The 17768-nt window shown below is 42.2% G+C and overlaps 1 protein-coding gene across 1 annotated transcript; it reads right to left on the bottom strand.

Moving 5' to 3' along the window:
- LOC8076140 (squamosa promoter-binding-like protein 5) lies at nucleotides 1248–5083 on the bottom strand. Its single transcript, XM_002451600.2, has 3 exons — nucleotides 4227–5083; nucleotides 2559–2737; nucleotides 1248–2054 (listed from the first exon to the last, which is right to left on the bottom strand). The coding sequence occupies exons 1-3, from the start codon at nucleotides 4994–4996 to the stop codon at nucleotides 1648–1650; spliced, it is 1356 nt and encodes a 451-aa protein (XP_002451645.2). The 5' UTR covers nucleotides 4997–5083; the 3' UTR covers nucleotides 1248–1647.

Genomic DNA, 17768 nt, shown 5'->3' with positions numbered 1-17768 from the left:
CGTGTTTCAATCCGATCCAGTGTTCAGAACAGTAAATGGAATGAGCGTTATTTCTAAACCATTTAGGATTGCGGTACCTGGACATATGATTTACTCCACCTATGTGACTAATCATTCAACAAATCATTCTGCCAGTACAACACATTTTTAAAATATAAGTAATGTGTACGTACTCGTTCAAAAATTACGATATGCGTTAAAAAATGTTGTAAGTGGCCTTTTTACTAAGGTGGAGGAAAGAGAGGAAGAGGAAAGAGAAATGGGTTGTCAGCTTTTACAGCCAATTAATACACCAAGGAACGTTATGATTTGCCATAAGAAAGGAGTCATGCATGGGTGAGCTAATCAATATAGGAGTGGCTAATAGGTGAGCTGCAAATATACATACAACCATCACTGGGTTATATAATTATTAGTCTTGCTATTATTAACTTTGATATTAAGATTTCATAGATTGTGTTTCAGGCCTTGTTTAGTTCGCAAAAATTTTCAAGATTCCCCGTTACATCGAATCTTTGGTCGCATGCATGGAGCATTAAATAAAGATAAAAATAAAAATTAATTACATAGTTTAACTGAAATTTGTGAGATGAATCTTTTGAGCCTAGTTACTCCGTGATTGGACAATGTTTGTCAAATAAAAACGAAAGTGCTACAGTAGCAAAAAAACAAAATTTTGCGAACTAAACAAGGCCTCAGTCTGGTTTTGGAACGTTGGATGATCTTGAGGCACATCCAAGGTTTTGGTGCGGTTGGCGGATTCGGCATGAAGACTATACTCGAGGCTATGTTCATCTAAAGCATCAACCAAGGCCACTAGGGAAGAAGGAGATGAAACGACTTGGATAGAACTTTCCTTTCCATTGTAAATTGGGGATGTATATATTATGTTAAGTTTTCATACCATTCTCCCTTCCCTTTGCAAAAACTGAAATAGGGAGGTCACTTCTATGGACAGTCGGTTAGCTGGGCCCTTGGAAGAATCTTTAGAAGCGATTCTTGATCCAGTCGCCACTGGAATAAAAACATGGACACCTCTAAAATCATTTACATTGTAGTGTTTTTAACAATTAATTAAACTGTTTATTTGAGGAACTATTCCAAACTAATGATCCATGTAATCCATTTTACTATTAATTAGTTACCTTCCCTTACCGTAAAAAAGTTAAAATGTCTCAAATTTCAGTGTCCAACTCTAGAACCAACTTTATGGACAAGCAGGTGGTGGTTTCCAATATCAGATGGGATAATGTAACGTACAAGTTATATTTCAATTAATAAAGCTTCCTCCAACATCTAAAAAGCAAAGAAACACAGATACATGCACCATACCATACACCCTAGCTATACTAATTAACCATCAGTAGTAAACTCAGACACATACACGTAATAATGTACATTTTTAGCAATAGCAAAAAAAAAGGAATGCACATACTACACCAGCATTTCCCCTCTAGTAACAAAAGTCCAACACTAGCTAGCTAGCTCAAGTACTAAACACAGTAAAAAGAAAAGGCTACTAGCCACCCTAGAGTGCAACCAACCTACCCTTTGTTGCTTTCCTCACGTCATGCATCCGTCTCAGAAATAATGCAGCGATGCTATAGGCTTTCCCCCCTCTCCTTTTACGTGAATGCATGCATCGCACTAGATGAAGTCCACCTCAAAGAAACCGTTGCAGCCGCCGCCGTTCTGCTGCTGATCTGACACCGACGAGCACGACAAGATGTTGCCGGCGCCGGCGCCGCCGCCGCTGTGCTGCTGCTGCTGCTGCTGGGTCTGCATCACAAGCGAGGTGATGAAGTGGCGATGCTCTTCATCGTCGTCGTTGTCCCGCCGGCCTTGGAGACGCTGCATCAGCAGCATGGAGTCCAGGCTGCCGTCCTTCTCGTGCAGCGGCGGCGGCGTCGCGGCAAGAGACAGGGCCGTCGGCGCCACCACTGCCGCCGCCGCGCTGCTCGTCTGGCCGTTGTCCATGACGTCGAGGCAGCTGACGCCGCTGCCGTTCGGCGAGATGGCCGTCGACTTGGCTGCTGCCGTGTTGCTCGCACCTGCTGCTCGTCGTACATACAAAGATGATAGCCACGTCAGGATCGGACGTAGACGGCAAAAATAAAAGTTTACGAAAGTATATCGTGATCGAAGCACATTGATGCAGCATATATTCTGATCATGTAGGGTTGCATCTATATCTATCTATCTATCTATCTATCTATCTATCTATCTATCTATCTATCTATCTATCTATCTATCTATCTATCTAGTGTAGGATTGCAGTATATTGATCCTACACACACGTACGTCGAAATTTTGGCGTCATGCATGCATGAGTGCATGTGCATGTACGTCAGGGTCATCAGATGTGATACTACATACATAGGCATATAGTAGCTACAGTATCTTTCTGTCGAATGCTTTGTAACGTGTCTGCACATCCGCTGTACTGCTAATAAACAGTTCAGTTGGGTCCGTTTCAATCCAAGGATTATACTTTGAAATAAGATGCATGCTGATGAGATCAGAGAGCAAGCTGGCTAAGATGATATAAAGCTTCTTACTCTTGAGATCATTACTGTAGGAAGTTGTTATGCAAGTATCCGCTTTCTTTGGTGGTGGTGGTGGCGGAGACGAGTCTTTGCCCTGTGCGCTGATGGGCTTCCGGCGACGGCGGTTGTGCTCGGTGAGCCGCTTCCGGCAACTCCTCTTGGCCTCGTCAAACTCAGCAAGCACGTGAAACCTATCCAAGAAATGAACCAAGATAAATATGATATCTACATATAATAAGGCTTGCTCGGTATAGTTTCATCAACTCTAAAAATATCTAGAGTTACATATATAACTCTAAATTTTTATGGAACTAGAGTTGAGGCTATATCCACTAGGACACTAGGCAGGGTTCAAGCATCCATATATATAACTTTTTTCTGACCCTTAGGGCGCCGTTAAGGCAATGTTGTATTAAATATTTTCTCTACCTTAACACGAAGACGCATAAACTTTTTGCGTTATCGAGAAAAAAAGGCTGAATCATTTTAATTCTATGCTAGAAGTAAACATAAATACTTAAACCACCTCGTTTCAGTTGTTATACGTAAACTAAATCTGACTTAGAGCTGGGAGGTGAGCTACAGTATGCTAATTAAATGAGACCTATATATGTAATGAAGTACGTACGCGTAGATGGCCTGTAATTGTGAAGACATACATATAAATACGACCGTTTGCAATAATGATGATTGATGAAAGTGTGGGTGCAGTGGTCAATGTTTGGTAGTACGTACTCCATTGGTGAAGTGGAAAAATGTGCAGATGAGTAGTAGATGACCCCGGCCGGCCGGGTCTAACTTTTTATCATCTGACGACGACGTGACGCGCATCATCTGAGATGATCGCCGGCGCGCCAGTCCTACTTGGCACTGCCAGCAGCACCTACTAGCTGACTCGACAGGTTGCAGCAGCCTTCTCACTGAGGCCTTGTTTAGTTCCGAAAAGTGAAAAGTTTTCGGTACTGTAGTAATTTCGTTTGTTTGTGACAAATATTATCCAATCATAGACTAACTAGGATCAAAAGATTCGTCTCATGATTTACAGCTAAACTGTATAATTAGTTTTTGTTTTCGTCTATATTTAATGTTTCATACATGTGTCACAAGATTCGATGTGACGGAGAATCTTGAAAACTTTTTGGTTTTCAGGTGAACTAAACAAGGTCTGATTTTCGTTTTTTTCCCCCGGTTCCATGCATACATTGCTGTTTGGTTGTTAGGAATGCTTGCATGATTGCACTCTGCATGATATTGAACCAGACTAGAAGAGGAGAAGACCACTCTACAATCTATACATCTGCATGAGTTGCATGTATGATCGTCGTGCTCAGGCGCCCATGCCACGCATGCATGCATGTGGCAGAGAGCGTAGCTGTGCATGCATGCATGCATTGCTTCGCAAATTGCGTCCCATGTTACGTGTACTCCTAGCACCGTACTCGCGCGCCCATGCATGCGTTACGTGACAAGGCAAAGCGACAGTGCAACAGACAACAAGGAAATGTGTCTCAACAGTGCCCGGCACGGCACACACGTAGCGTAGGTAACGGGCTGGCCGGCCAACGGGTGCGTACGTGTACGTGGGCAGTGGGCGACGTGTCCTGACACAGCCACCGTACCTGACCCAGGCCGTTGCATGCATGCATGCAGGCGATCGGAGGGACGTGGACGTACACGTACCTGCTGCATTGCTGGCAGAAGCGCTGCTGCTTGCCGGCGGCGGCGACGGAGCCGGCCTTGGCGTGGTACTCGCAGACCTTGTGGCGGCGGTGGTAGTGCTTGGCGGCGGAGAGGTCGGCCTTGCAGCCCTCGGCCTGGCACTTCGGCGGCTGGTGGTGGTGGTGGGCGGCGCCGAGCCCGAGCCCCAGCACGCCCATGCCGAGTCCCATGCCCATGCCCACGCCCACGCCGCCGCCGAGCCGCGACCGCGTCAGCAGCCGGTCGACGGCGAGCACGTCCGCGGGGGAGAAGTAGGTGCGGCGTCCGAGGTTCAGGCCGATCCTCCCGCCGCTGCCGCCAGCGTCCACGAGGGGCCCGCCGCCGCAGCCGTCCTCCCGCTTCAGGAACCCTCCTCCCGCGCCGCCGCCGCCGAAGGGGTAGACGACATCCGCCGCCGTCGGCACGCCCGGGAGCGTCAGCAGCAGCGACGGCGGCATTGCTGCCATGGCGGCCATGCTTGTCGTCGGCGGCGCCATCAGCGGCATGCTGCTTGTGGGCGGCAGGAGACCAGATTCTTGGAACGGTAACCCCGCGGCCGCCGCGAAGTCGAAGCTGTCGTATACTCCTAGGTTGTGGTTGTTGTTGTGGTGGTGGTTCTGGAGCAGTGGCCTCTCGATGACGCCTGGCATGGCCATGCCGCCGGCGTCGAAGCCGACGTAGGACTGCATGGGGCCGAAGGAGAAGTCGACGTCGGTCGTACTTGTTGGCGACATCGCGTTGGTGTTCATCATCCTCTACTACTATACTCTGGGTGTACGTCGACCGGAGCTGGCCAGGAGGAGGGAGCACGGGAGAAACGGGACGAAGAGCGATCGAGCTATGTGTGCGTGTGAAGTGTGTGAAGCTGTGGTGGCCTTGTGGGTGGTTAAAAAGGCTTACCAGTGGAAAGAGATAGAAAGGGACGACATTACTCTATGCATTGAAGGGGGCAGAGAGAGAGAGAGAGAGAGAGATCGAGAGGTCGTAGTAGTAGCTCTAGGTGTTACTCACTTGTTGGTGCGCCGCATGTTTGTTTTTTTTTTCAATTTTGAAAAGCTACCGGCAGGAGATCTGCATGCAGCCGGCATATACTACTGTTTACTGGTACTGTAATACAGGAGGAGTGCGCCATGTGTTATGCACGGCCGGCACGGTAATAAGGCCTTGTTTCACCTTAAAAACTATTTTTTTATAAGATTTCTCGTCACATCGAATCTTACAGCAAATCCATTGAGCATTAATATAAATAAAAACAAAACTAATTGCACGGTTTGTCTATAAATCGCGAGACAAATCTTTTAAGCTTAGTTGCTCCATGATCGAACAATGTTTGTAAAATAAAAACAAAAATACTACATTATCAAAATCTAAAAACTTTTTAGAACTAAACAAGATGTAAACTTTCTAGTCTCTAGCTAGCTAGGAGTACTACTTTTCTCTCTCAGTCCCTTTTGGTGAAACGCACACGCTCTCTCTCACAATCCCTTTTGGTGAAAACTCTCTGCAAATAAAGCGCACAGTGCGTGATGAGCTCGGGAGTAGTACGTACGTGTGGGTGTGGCCACCCACATGGTAACATCTTGAAAACCACGTACTACGTTGGCGGGAGATGCATGAGCGGGTATACATAATGCATGGGCTTTTGTCATGTTACTGCATGCTCACCTGCAGCCTGCTGTGTGCTAGCTGATCAGTTCAGAAAAGTGATGGCGACGGGCCGGCGTACGACGACGAGCCGGCCGGGTGGTGGGGTGCGGGGTGCCTAGGCTTTTTCTGCTTCGACCGGCACGCAACGAGAACACATGAAGCTAGGGCAGGCAGGCGCGGGTGCAGTCGACCAGTCGTGCAGGCGATCGATGCTGCATGCAGATGCAGAGATAATATATGCCACCGCTGCCGGGCCCTAGGATAGAAGTCAGAATTCACACACAGCTAGCCGGCCGGACGGCCAACATGATTGGCCAGCAAAGTCCGTTGTGCAAAATTATTGCCCCCCATGCATGGACGACGTGCATGCATATATTGCTGATATATAGCTAGCTACGATCACAAGTTAAATGCATCATGAGTTTATCTCGGGTTTTTGTCTTAACCATAACCGATTACGATTTACGAACAAGAGTAGTCCCAATACAAAAACTACCAGATGCTTAGGAATCATGTTCCTAGTAGATAATTTCTTTAAAAATGATATATGTCTAATTAAATGTCTTTTCCCTCTTAGCATTTACCAATCGCATCTCTCCGTCTCGTAGTTCCTGTGTAGACATATTTTCCATATAAAACCATTTCTCTCTCTATTAACTACAATGTCACATCAACATTTTATACTAAGTTGGCATAATAATTAATGGCCATAGAAACTATATAGTTTCTAGGTTGAGAGTAGCCTAGAGGCTGTTGGTTAGCTAGGCATACTACTACAATTTAGGTATTAGGAGACAAGGCCGTCAATTAATGGAGGCGGGCATAAAATGTGCTTGTCTCCTAAAATGCACAAGATTTTCAGAGGCGGTCGGCCCATTTACCGAGGCATACTATAAACGACTGCCTCTGTAAATAAACTAGTAGAGGCTGACCTCTCTTAAGAAATGGAAGCCATTTTCGGGGGTGCGTGGTCGCACGCAATGATCATGTTTGTACTTCGTATGCGACTGGGCAGGTCCGTACGTATAGCTAGCTAGATGCTCTCATAAACCATGCATTTATTCTGGACAATGTGAAAATGTGTGAGGGCACGCAGGATGGGATGATTGTCCTTGCGAAATAAAACATTTTTCTTTCAGTATTAGTGATTAGTTTCTATGTTTTAGAAAATGCATACATCCAGTACGGTTTCTTTCTAGATAAAACCTCTCCATCTTTCTTCATAACTTAAATAATTTAACATAATGTCATCAAACTCGTGTTTATTAATTATGTGGAACCTCATTGAAAATGAGAATAAACTCCATAGCCTAGCAAAGTCTTAGCTTTTGGGTCCACACCTGATGATAGAGATGTTGAATAATGCATATTAAAAGTCTATTCATAGATATAATTATAAAAACCAGTAGTTGTAGCTTCTCTGCCTCTTTGCTCTTTGTTTCTTAAAAGAAATCTGATGCAAAATTGTGGACCTATACTTCAATGTATAAGAACAACTTCAAAAACAGGAGCTCTCAAATTAGAGGCCATGCTTTTGATTGGAGGACCAGTATGGCCACTAGGACCTTGCCCTGGATTTAAGTAATTGGGGAGAAGAGCCGAGATGTGGTGGGGTAAGGGGACCTTGTTTTGAAGAGAAGCCAAGGACAACATCGTCGATTGAGGGGCGGGCCTTGCAAGGGGAACCATGTAGGGAGAGATGTCGTCGTGGATGGGCTGACCAAGGGAGATCCGTTGGGTGAAGGGAGGCGCCGAGTGAAGGGAGTTGCTCCATCAAGCGAGTCACGCCAAGGGTGGGGGCTCACTGGGGATGGTGGAGGAGGTGGGCAGGCGTCAAGGGTGGACGGGCGAGAACCGGAAGGCATATGACTAACCATCATTCTAGAGTTGAAGCAGGGCTTCGGGAATGAGGGGTGGAACAGAGGGTGATTTGAGGGGCCTCTCAAATTTGAAGGCCTTAATTTGTAGGGACTATGTTTGACTTCTTTTTTATTTTTATTTTTTTTGCTTCTGGCTCTCAGTTTTGTTTTTAGGCCCAATACAAATAGAGGCTCTACTAGACAAATTTGTTTTTTAGGCCCAATGTGATGATAAACGGTTTGCAGACACGCTTAGCTTGAGTACTCTGCAGATCCCGTTCACTTGTCTTATAAGCCGTACTTTTTTTGCTAACCAATAGTATTTTTCTCTCACGATAAATCAACGAACAGTATTTTCAGCCATGGCTTTTCAGACCAGCGAAAAAGTGTGGGATATCCGATCCTAATATAAAATCCATAGGGAAAACGAGGGACGCTAGATTGGACGTCTCACAACAAGAACAAATCTATAATGCTGGATTCAAGTGGCGATCATACAGGTACGTACATGGTGTATAAAAAAAGTACTGTCTAACCAATTTACTGTTACTATTACTATCACTGTCACTGTTACTGTTACATCATGCGATGCAATGGCGTATACAGGTACGTACATGGTGTATAAAAAAAGTACTGTCTAACCAATTTACTGTTACTATTACTATCACTGTCACTGTTACTGTTACATCATGCGATGCAATGGCGTGGTAGCTAGTTTGATGATCGCAAGATTCTAGCTAGCTCTATAGCTAGACTGCTAGAGGTATAGGGGTAATTAATATGAAGATCCTACATTATTTCGTGCTTAGAGCACTCACAATGCAAGACTCTATTACAGAGTCTAAGACAATTAATTACATATTATTTATAGTATTTTGCTGATGTGGCAGCATATTTATTGAAGAAAGAGGTAGAAAAAATAAGACTCCAAGTCTTATTTAGACTCTAAGTCCACATTGTTCGAGGTAATAAATAACTTTAGACTCTATGATAGAGTCTGCATCAAGGCTCGATCGTTTGGATAACGAATAAATTAATATGATGTCTCCGACCTCTAGCCTCATCAGAGCAAGACTAATAATATAGCCGTATGCTGGCTATGTAAAATTTATTTATAGCTTTCTTTTAGTTCACCCATATAGTAGTTAGTTCTTTATATTAATACATGACTTGTTTGTCTCACATAAAGTTTCTTAGTTCTTGTGTCTAAGTCGATTATAAACTTATAGCCCACTTCTCCTTTTTTTCCTCTTTAATCTCTTCTCTTCCACATCTTAACATTTAGCCAGCTTACAACATACTACTATACTTTATCTCAAGTCATTATATTGTAGGCAATATTTTCTTAACGAGCCTTGATGCATGCATCTTCTATTTTTATTATAAAAATGTGTGGTTTCACTTGTCATATAGTTTTATCTATTTTTAGATGAAACTATAAAACAGTGAAACCACACATTTTTCAAATAGCAAAAAGTTGAGAGTTTCACATGATCGAGTGGTTAGAGCGGTACTCCACCATATATATATATATATATATATATATATATATATATATATATATATATATATATATATATATATATATATATATATATATATATATATATATATATATATATATATATATATATATATATATATATATATATATATATATATATATATATATATATATATATATATATATATAGAGAGAGAGAGAGAGAGAGAGAGAGAGAGAAAGAGAGAGAGTGGGGGTATAAACCCCTATACCCTTACGGCTAGACTTGGGTCAGGAGGCTTGGCCCATTACGAGATAAGCTCAAGGCTTGATCCGACAGCTTGGAGTTTTGCGCAAGGAAACAAGACGTGGAGATCAAGCAGGATTCTAGTCGGTTAGAATAGGAATTGATATCAAACTATCTATGGCAATTGTAACCGACTAGGATTAGTTCCCAGATCTATAACCCTGCCCTCCGGACTATATAAGGAGGGGCAAGGGACCCCCCTAGGACAGATTATTCTCTTAACACAAATCAATACAATCAGGCAGGACGTAGGTATTACGCCAACTTGGCGGCCGAACCTGGATAAAAAGCTAGCCTGTGTCTTGCGTCACCATCGAGTTCGTAGTTTGCGCACCGTCTACCGATAAACTACTACCGTGGGTATACCCCAAGGTAGACTGCCGACCAGCTTTCGTCGACAGAGAGAGGGAGATAATTCCCTTTTACTCTATATATATTTGTATAATAAACGGATGTAATAATAAACGTCTTGACAAGAATGCAATTCTTACACATTGAGAAGAACTTTGTCCACAACAAAAAGTCACATGTATTTCTCTTTTTTTATTCTCCGCATATGTTAATTTGAACCACCTATATATAGTTTAGAACAGAATGAGTAGTTTTTACAGGGTAAAGCTCTTCACTACATCAAGTTACAAACGCATGTGGCCGCCTCATGACAAAATTAGCTTGGTCAAAAACCATGATAAAATTAGGTGAACGTCAGCCTGTTCGCTTATGATAAGTCATGGCTGTTTATTGATTTGTTGTAAGAAAAAAATATTGTTGAATGGCTAACAGATTCGACAAATAAGCTAAAGCGAATATGCTAGTAACTTATACTATATATTTATGATTGGAGAGAGCGAGTACGAAGCAAGCAACTTCACATGAAACAAACACCCATGCATATCGTCATATCAAGAGCACAACTTTTCAATGCATGTTCTTGATTTAATTTCAAAACGAGAGAGAGAGAGACAGGGCAAGTTAATGAGAGATGCACTCATTAACTCGGGATCTTGCTTTATCTAGAGGCCACATTGGCGCCGCGACATGCATAGTATACTAGGAGTAGGAGTATTAACGCGTGCCATATAAGGCCTTGTTTAGTTCCCAAAAACCACTCAAAATTTTTCAAGATTCCCCGTCACATCGAATCTTGCGGCACATGCATGAAACATTAGATATAAATGAAAACAAAAACTAGTTGCACAGTTCAACTGTAAATCATGAGATGAATCTTTTAAGCTTAGTTACTTCATGATTGGACAATGTTTGTCAAATAAAAACGAAAATGCTACAGGACCCAAAAACAAAAGTTTTTAGAAACTGAACAAGGCCTAAGATCACGTAAGGATATGCAAATTAATTCCGGTGCCGAAGTTATGCCGCTCATGCAAGGGAATTAATGGCGCGCGCTGTACATTCGGCCGCTCGTACCGGCAGCGTTAACCCAGGGTTTCAATATAATGTCCTGCGAGGAGCCTGTGCACTATAGCACAAGTACGCGCCATTTACTTACGCGCTATCAGCTCGGTTATAATGAAATTACAAAATATTGGACACGCGCGGGAAATAAATAAAAGCTATGTTTAATATGAGAAATGTATTCTTCTTACTCCCCACTTTTTTTATTTGGTTTATAAAATGGGATGAGTTGATCCATCACCACCTCATTATTCCTCACAAGATAATAATTAGTATATACATGAAAAATGAGTTGATTCGACTAAAATTCATGTAATGAATTCATGATGCATCACTTGATGAAATATGGATGGCTCCACAAGCAAACACACCAAAAGAGACATGGCGCTTCGTACCGCGATTTATGACACATACATCCTTCAATATATGCTGGACACGCGGTAGCACAGTCTCTATCTCGGTTCTATCTATTATAACCTCTTTAGCATGGCTTCTCAAGGGGTTTTTGCTTTTGCGCGTCTTAGGTAGGTAAAACATTGTCAAATATTAGCTCATGAATAGCTCTATGCATGAGAGAAAAAATACGGAGAGAACAAACTATATTTTTTACTAGGAGAGTGAAAGCCACTAAATATGGCTTCTTCACGCTTATCTATCTTCCTAGCTGAAGCCATTTGCAAATAATTATACTCTACCAAAGAGAGCCTTAAAGGCTGCTAGGACGAACTCATCATGATTGCCCATCGTGATACTTTCAATAACATATTCTTAATTTTACATGTTTAGTAGTGATTCATCAACAGCTAGAACTAATACAGACAAAATAAATTAAACATGATATCGCTACCTTAAATAAGAATCAACTCCATCAACATCCATTTCTCCTCATAACAAGGTACTTCTTTAGAAATTTGTTAATGCAGAGTCATTAAGGACGATATTGAGATCATACGTAGCATTCAAAAATTCTCAACACCTAAATTAGAAGGAAGATATATATGACTATACAAGCAATTCTCAATTACCGGTCACTACTGGAAACTAAGAATTCCCTATTGGTGTAAAACTGACAGGAAATATCCAATACTGATAGAAAAATAAATTAATTTCCCTGTCGGTCCAACGGGAAAACTCCAATAGAGAAAAAAGCAGCAGAAAAATATAATTTTATTGTCGGTCGACCAATTTCTCTGTCAGTGCAGCATTTTTCCTATCAGTACTCAAGTCAACATGAAAATTCCATGCAACTCATAGAAAAAATCCGTGCCAAATGGTCTAGGAACCCATATGTAACCGACAACCCGACAGAAAAATGTCCTTCCATTATTTCTATCAGCTCATTTACCGTCAAAACAAAGCACTAGTCAATAGAGAAATTTAAATCCATGGAATAATCTCAAATTTAACCTGAATCATTTATATTGCATGAATATTTAATGAAGAGATCATATTACACAAGGCACACATGACTACATGTTAACATTTTCCGATTGAGCAAGAACAAACAGAAAAGAAAGAATAGATCACTAGCCTCCGTGGAGTCTTCGAAGCCTTGATGAATATTCAATGTAATGCCACAGTGTCCAAATGACTTTGATTCACTCCACGTGCTGAGTAAACCACATGCTCCTACTAACTTACAATTTTTTTCTCATTTCATGAAAAATCCTAAGTGAACCACATGCTACCACCAAGTCACTTTCGTTTTTACCATCGTTCCATGTAAAAGTACTAACCCATCAATGGTAGTATGGACTCCAAAAGTCTTATATGTTGATTTAACCTCATTAATATTTAAGGTGGTGTTGCACCCCACAATCTCACATTAACATCCACAATCTCAAAGGGTCTAACACCCTCGTCAGCCCAACACACCAATAACGAGGCAAACATCGGCGACTAGGGGCATCCCCTCTTGGTACACGTGACAATCTCCATGGAGCTCATCTTTGATATTAGTTGTAATGCCCTAGAGTCAAAATAGCTCAGATCAACTCCGCCCATAGATTGAACCAAACACGACCACCGACAACCCACTTATCCTTTCGTCCTTGCTTTGTGTAAAATGATTAACCCTAGAATGGTGGTACGGACTTCAGGAGCCTTATATGTTCGTCTAACCCATTCTTAGAATGGCCGGTGTATTTTTAAAAAAAAATGAAAATGAAAATTTATGATCTGGATGACACCGCCTGAAACCGCAAGTAGATTTTACTCATATAACAAATTAAATAGCATTGAGCTTGAGCATTATTGGCTCGTCAACATATCTGCAGAACGATGGATTCGACCGGAGAAACCAAATGGCCGACCGGACGTTGTTCGTACGGGCTGTTTGTAATCAGGCGGACCAACCGATCATTGAAGCGCTGAGCAGCAACGGATTTCGCCAGCCTGCAGAGGTGCTGATGATAAGATTGATCCGATCAGCACTCATCAGCACTATCTCTTCGATCGTGTCGCATGCATCTTGACTAGTAGCACCTTGTTTGAAGCTGCAGCTTTATTCATCATCGTCGACCGCCATCCACTGATCATCTGCGTGATGACTGCATCCATCTCTGCGCCGGCCGGCCTGCGCGCATTACGTATATGTCTGCAAGTGCATGCCAACGCGAGCATGCACATCATTCGGTCATTGCAGGCTCTGCATGCATGCGCTGTATCGATCGATCCATTGGATTAATTACTCTGGGCAAAATAATAAGGCTGCTTCTGATGAATTTATGCATGTGTCCATTGGATCGATCTCGTTAGACGACGTGCGTCGTCAGAAGTAAAGAAGCATGCAGCCAATCAAGTGATCAACGCATGAACGCATGCATGATGTATCTATTTGTCCTAGAAAGAAAAAATGACATGCCCAAGCACTGCTCCAATCGCCAATGAGCACAGTTACTCAGAGATCAACTTTTGGCATATATATATACAGCTAGCTGTTTGTGATCAATATGCAGCAGGCAGATAGATTGACAGGTATAGATCATGTACCTTCCATGTGTCTTATTGCAGAGAAGATACATATACATGCATATGTTGATATGCATATGCATGCACTGCAATGCACCTGTCAGAGAATAGTACGTAGCAGATGCACTTGTAGTATCAGGTTTTTTGGATCATGTATATGCAATTATGCATGTACCGATGTGTACGTACAGTAAAACACTGGTTCGCATCGAGGCCACCATCACCTGATGATGTACATGTACATACATATATACAGGATTATTAATTACTCCCCATGCATAAATTAATCGGACCCGGGACATATGCTTTGCATGCATGACCGTACGTACATGCATGTATATGCGGACGTATATATATGTACTCTCATGTGACATGTACAATTTACTATCATCTGTACTGGATTTTATGTACGTGAAAACTACTCGGTTAATTAACCAGTGGTACTTGTACCAGACGATTTACTTAGATCTTTGCAAAATAAACCTCGAGACGAGATTAGCTAGGGCCTTGTTTACTTCACCCCAAAAACCAAAAAGTTTTCAAGATTCTCCGTCACATCGAATCTTGTAGCACTTGCATGAAGCATTAAATATAGACGAAAACAAAAACTAATTACACAGTTTAGGTGTAAATCACGAGACGAATCTTTTGATCCTAGTTAATCTATAATTAAATAATATTTGTCATAAACAAACGAAAATGCTACAGTGCCCAAATCCGAAATTTTTTCAAAACTAAACAAGGCCTAGGTTTAGGACGATGGAGGGGGGAGGGTGCGCACGTACACATGCATATCTAGAGCGATATGACATTCACTCAGCAGTAGCCTGCAGGCCCTAGCTAGCTACATGAAGCGTATAATTGCGTGCAGCACTAGTTGCTCACCGGTGCAGGCGGCGGCCATGCTAGCGATCGATGCTCGCGCGCAAGACATATAGCTAAGGCCTTGTTTAGTTCATCCAAAAATCAAAAAGTTTTAAAAATTTCTGTCACATCGAATTTTGAGGCACATGCATGAAGCATTAAATATAGATAAAATCAAAAACTAACTGTACACTTTATTTGTAAATTGGGAGACGATACTTTTGATTCTAGTTAGTCTATGATTAGACAATATTTGTTATAAACAAACAAAATTGCTACAGTAGCGAAATCCAAAAAATTTTCAGATGTAAACAAGGCCTAACTTGTAGCCATGAGCTAGCTTTTGGAGCTATAGCTATCTGCCGGCCGGCCGGTACACCACAAACGACACGTGCAGCGGTCAGGACTTCAGAGCCGGCCCAGGCGATGCAAGCTGATCATCGGCAGGCCGACCTCGTGCGCCGGCTCAGGGGCTTCTGAGATTCCGGTCGTGGCGCGCACGGGTTTGTGACGACTACGACGGCGAAGATTGGGGGCCCGGCCTTACGATCAACATTATTGACTTTGGTACACAAGTTAAAATTCCACGAAACTGTGCCTAATTCAATTGTTATATAAATTAACTCTGATCCTGCCATGCATCCATGGATACCATTGTTGGGTCTACATCTGGCACAACTGCTGGAATAGGATTTCGATAGAGAGTAATAATCGACAATCATAAGGCCTATCATTATTGCTACTTCTGGATCCGGCAGTGACATGGAGATATCATTGCAAGGTTTAGGTAAACTGTGCAATTAGTTATTATTTTATTTATATTTAATGTCTCATGCATGTGCCGCAAGATTCGATGTGATAGAAAATCTTAAAAAATTTTGGATTTTGGAGAAAACTAAACAAAGCATTATTATAAAAAAAATAAAATCTGCAGCCTCTCTCCACGTAATACTATAAAAGAATTGTGATGTGTCCGTCGCCTATGGAGTCATGTTGGTCTCGATGATCTCTAGAAAGACATAGTCTTCTAATTTCTGTGTAGTTGTAGATTTAGTGGTACACTTGTAGTCTGTGTGTGTAGTGTGTAGTGTGAGCATGTATTTGTGCATGAACAGATACTATATATAACTAAGAGGGCTTAAAAAAAAAGCAGAATCGATCGGTGTGTCGTTGGCAGCTGAGACTGAGAGCTCGTGGACCGCGCGGCGGACCGACCGAGCTGATGCTGATCAGCTTCTACCTTTGGCCTTGTTGAGTTCCGAAAAGTAAAAAGTTTTAGGTACTGTAACACTTTTCGTTTGTTTGTGATAAATATTATCCAATCATGGACTAAGATCAAAAGATTCGTCTCGTGATTTACAGCTAAACTGTGTAATTAGTTTTTATTTTCGTATATATTTAATGTTTCATGCATGTACCATAAGATTTGATGTGACGAAGAATCTTAAAAAAATTTTAGTTTTCGAGGTGAACTAAACAAGGCCTTTCTCTCTTTCTAAAAAAAAAAAAAGGAGCTGACCAGCTTCTAGTGGCCTAGCCAGGCAGGCAGGCAGCGAGAGCTACAATGATGACCTGCTAGCTGTGGACACTGGTCAGATACTCTGCAGGTTAGATATAGTACGGACTAGGCTATTTTCTCCAACAGGTTTTGCACTCGCTTTTCATAGGATCGGTATCTCGCTGAACGGCATGCAGGAAACTCAGCGCAAGAGTACGTGACCGCAAACAACTTTCTACCAAGGGATTTCCGCGTTGATTGTTGTCTCGCCTGTCTAGCTCTCCTTGCTTCGTTGAGCTTGCCAAGGAGAGCGATGCTGACTTGCTGAGTGACCAGACTATAGAACCAAGATGGTTCGAGTTGGACGGTTAGGGTCTTGTTTAGTTTCGAAAAATTTTGGGAAATCGACATTATAGCACTTTCGTTTGTATTCGACAAATATTGTCCAATTATAGACTAACTAAGCTTAAAAGATTCGTCTCGCCAATTCCGACCAAACTGTGCAATTAGTTTTTATTTTCGTCTATATTTAATACTTCATGCATGCGTCTAAAGTTTCGATGTGACGGGGAATGTGAAAAATTTTGTAAAATTTTCTGGAAACTAATGTGAAATTTTTTTGGATTTCGCTATTGTAGCACTTTCGTTTGTTTGTGGTAAATATTGTCTAATCATAGACTAACTAGAATTAAAAGATTCGTCTCGCGATGTACAGTCAAACTATGTGATTAGTTTTTATTTTCGTCTATATTTAATGTTTCATGCATGTGCCGCAAGATTTGATATGATAGGGAATCTTGAAAACTTTTTGGTTTTGGGGTGAACTAAACAAGGCCTTATTCGTTTTTTGCTTGCTTAATAAATGAAAAAGGCACCGTGCTGTCGTTCCTATATACTACGAAAGTAATAAATCACCGAGCTACAGTTACTCACTGCTTGGCACTGTACCACCGGTGCATGGGCTTAGGCAGCTCGACACATTGTTGGGCCGGTCTGGTCGCTTTTCGGCCGAGGATGTTGTGTTCGTATTGTATGATTGTATCAGAGGCGGGCCACCTATTCAGAAAACAGGAAGGATGTAACGCGCAACAATTTCGGCCTCCAAGAAACTGCAAAACAAATTGTACTATTATGGCCCAGATCTGTGTTCAGCTAGGCCCACCACGTAACACATTTCCTCGTTTTTTTATTAAATATATAATTGCCTTTTTCTGCGCCTGCACAAAACCATCCGGGACCTAGAACTGGTCCCTGCTCAGACACCTGCTGGAGGCCGGAGCCGGTTCAATGGACGGCAAACATGACTAAAATTTCTCAAGCAACGCTGCAACAGTAGTACTACAAGATTTGGAATAAACATTAGAAAGCGTACTCACGAAATACGTCTGTGAAGTCAGAACGCGCATCAGCTTCAAGCTGAGAAATTCCTGTGCGGACACATCAGCTTCAAGCTGCCGCCGCCTATAAATGAGCCCTCCCACGA

This window comes from Sorghum bicolor, chromosome 4, assembly GCF_000003195.3.
Source record: "Sorghum bicolor cultivar BTx623 chromosome 4, Sorghum_bicolor_NCBIv3, whole genome shotgun sequence".
In the NCBI taxonomy this organism is placed as follows: Eukaryota; Viridiplantae; Streptophyta; class Magnoliopsida; order Poales; family Poaceae; genus Sorghum; species Sorghum bicolor.
This window is presented reverse-complemented; position numbering and strand designations above follow the sequence as displayed.

Excerpts from the sequence above, each read along its gene's own strand:
- LOC8076140 (XM_002451600.2), bottom strand. The coding sequence starts at position 4,996 with ATGATGAACACCAACGCGATGTCGCCAACAAGTACGACCGACGTCGAC. Across the intron at positions 2,738-4,226 it reads TTCTGCCAGCAATGCAGCAG|GTTTCACGTGCTTGCTGAGT; the intron begins GTACGTGTACGT and ends TTTCTTGGATAG. Across the intron at positions 2,055-2,558 it reads CTACAGTAATGATCTCAAGA|CAGGTGCGAGCAACACGGCA; the intron begins GTAAGAAGCTTT and ends TACGACGAGCAG.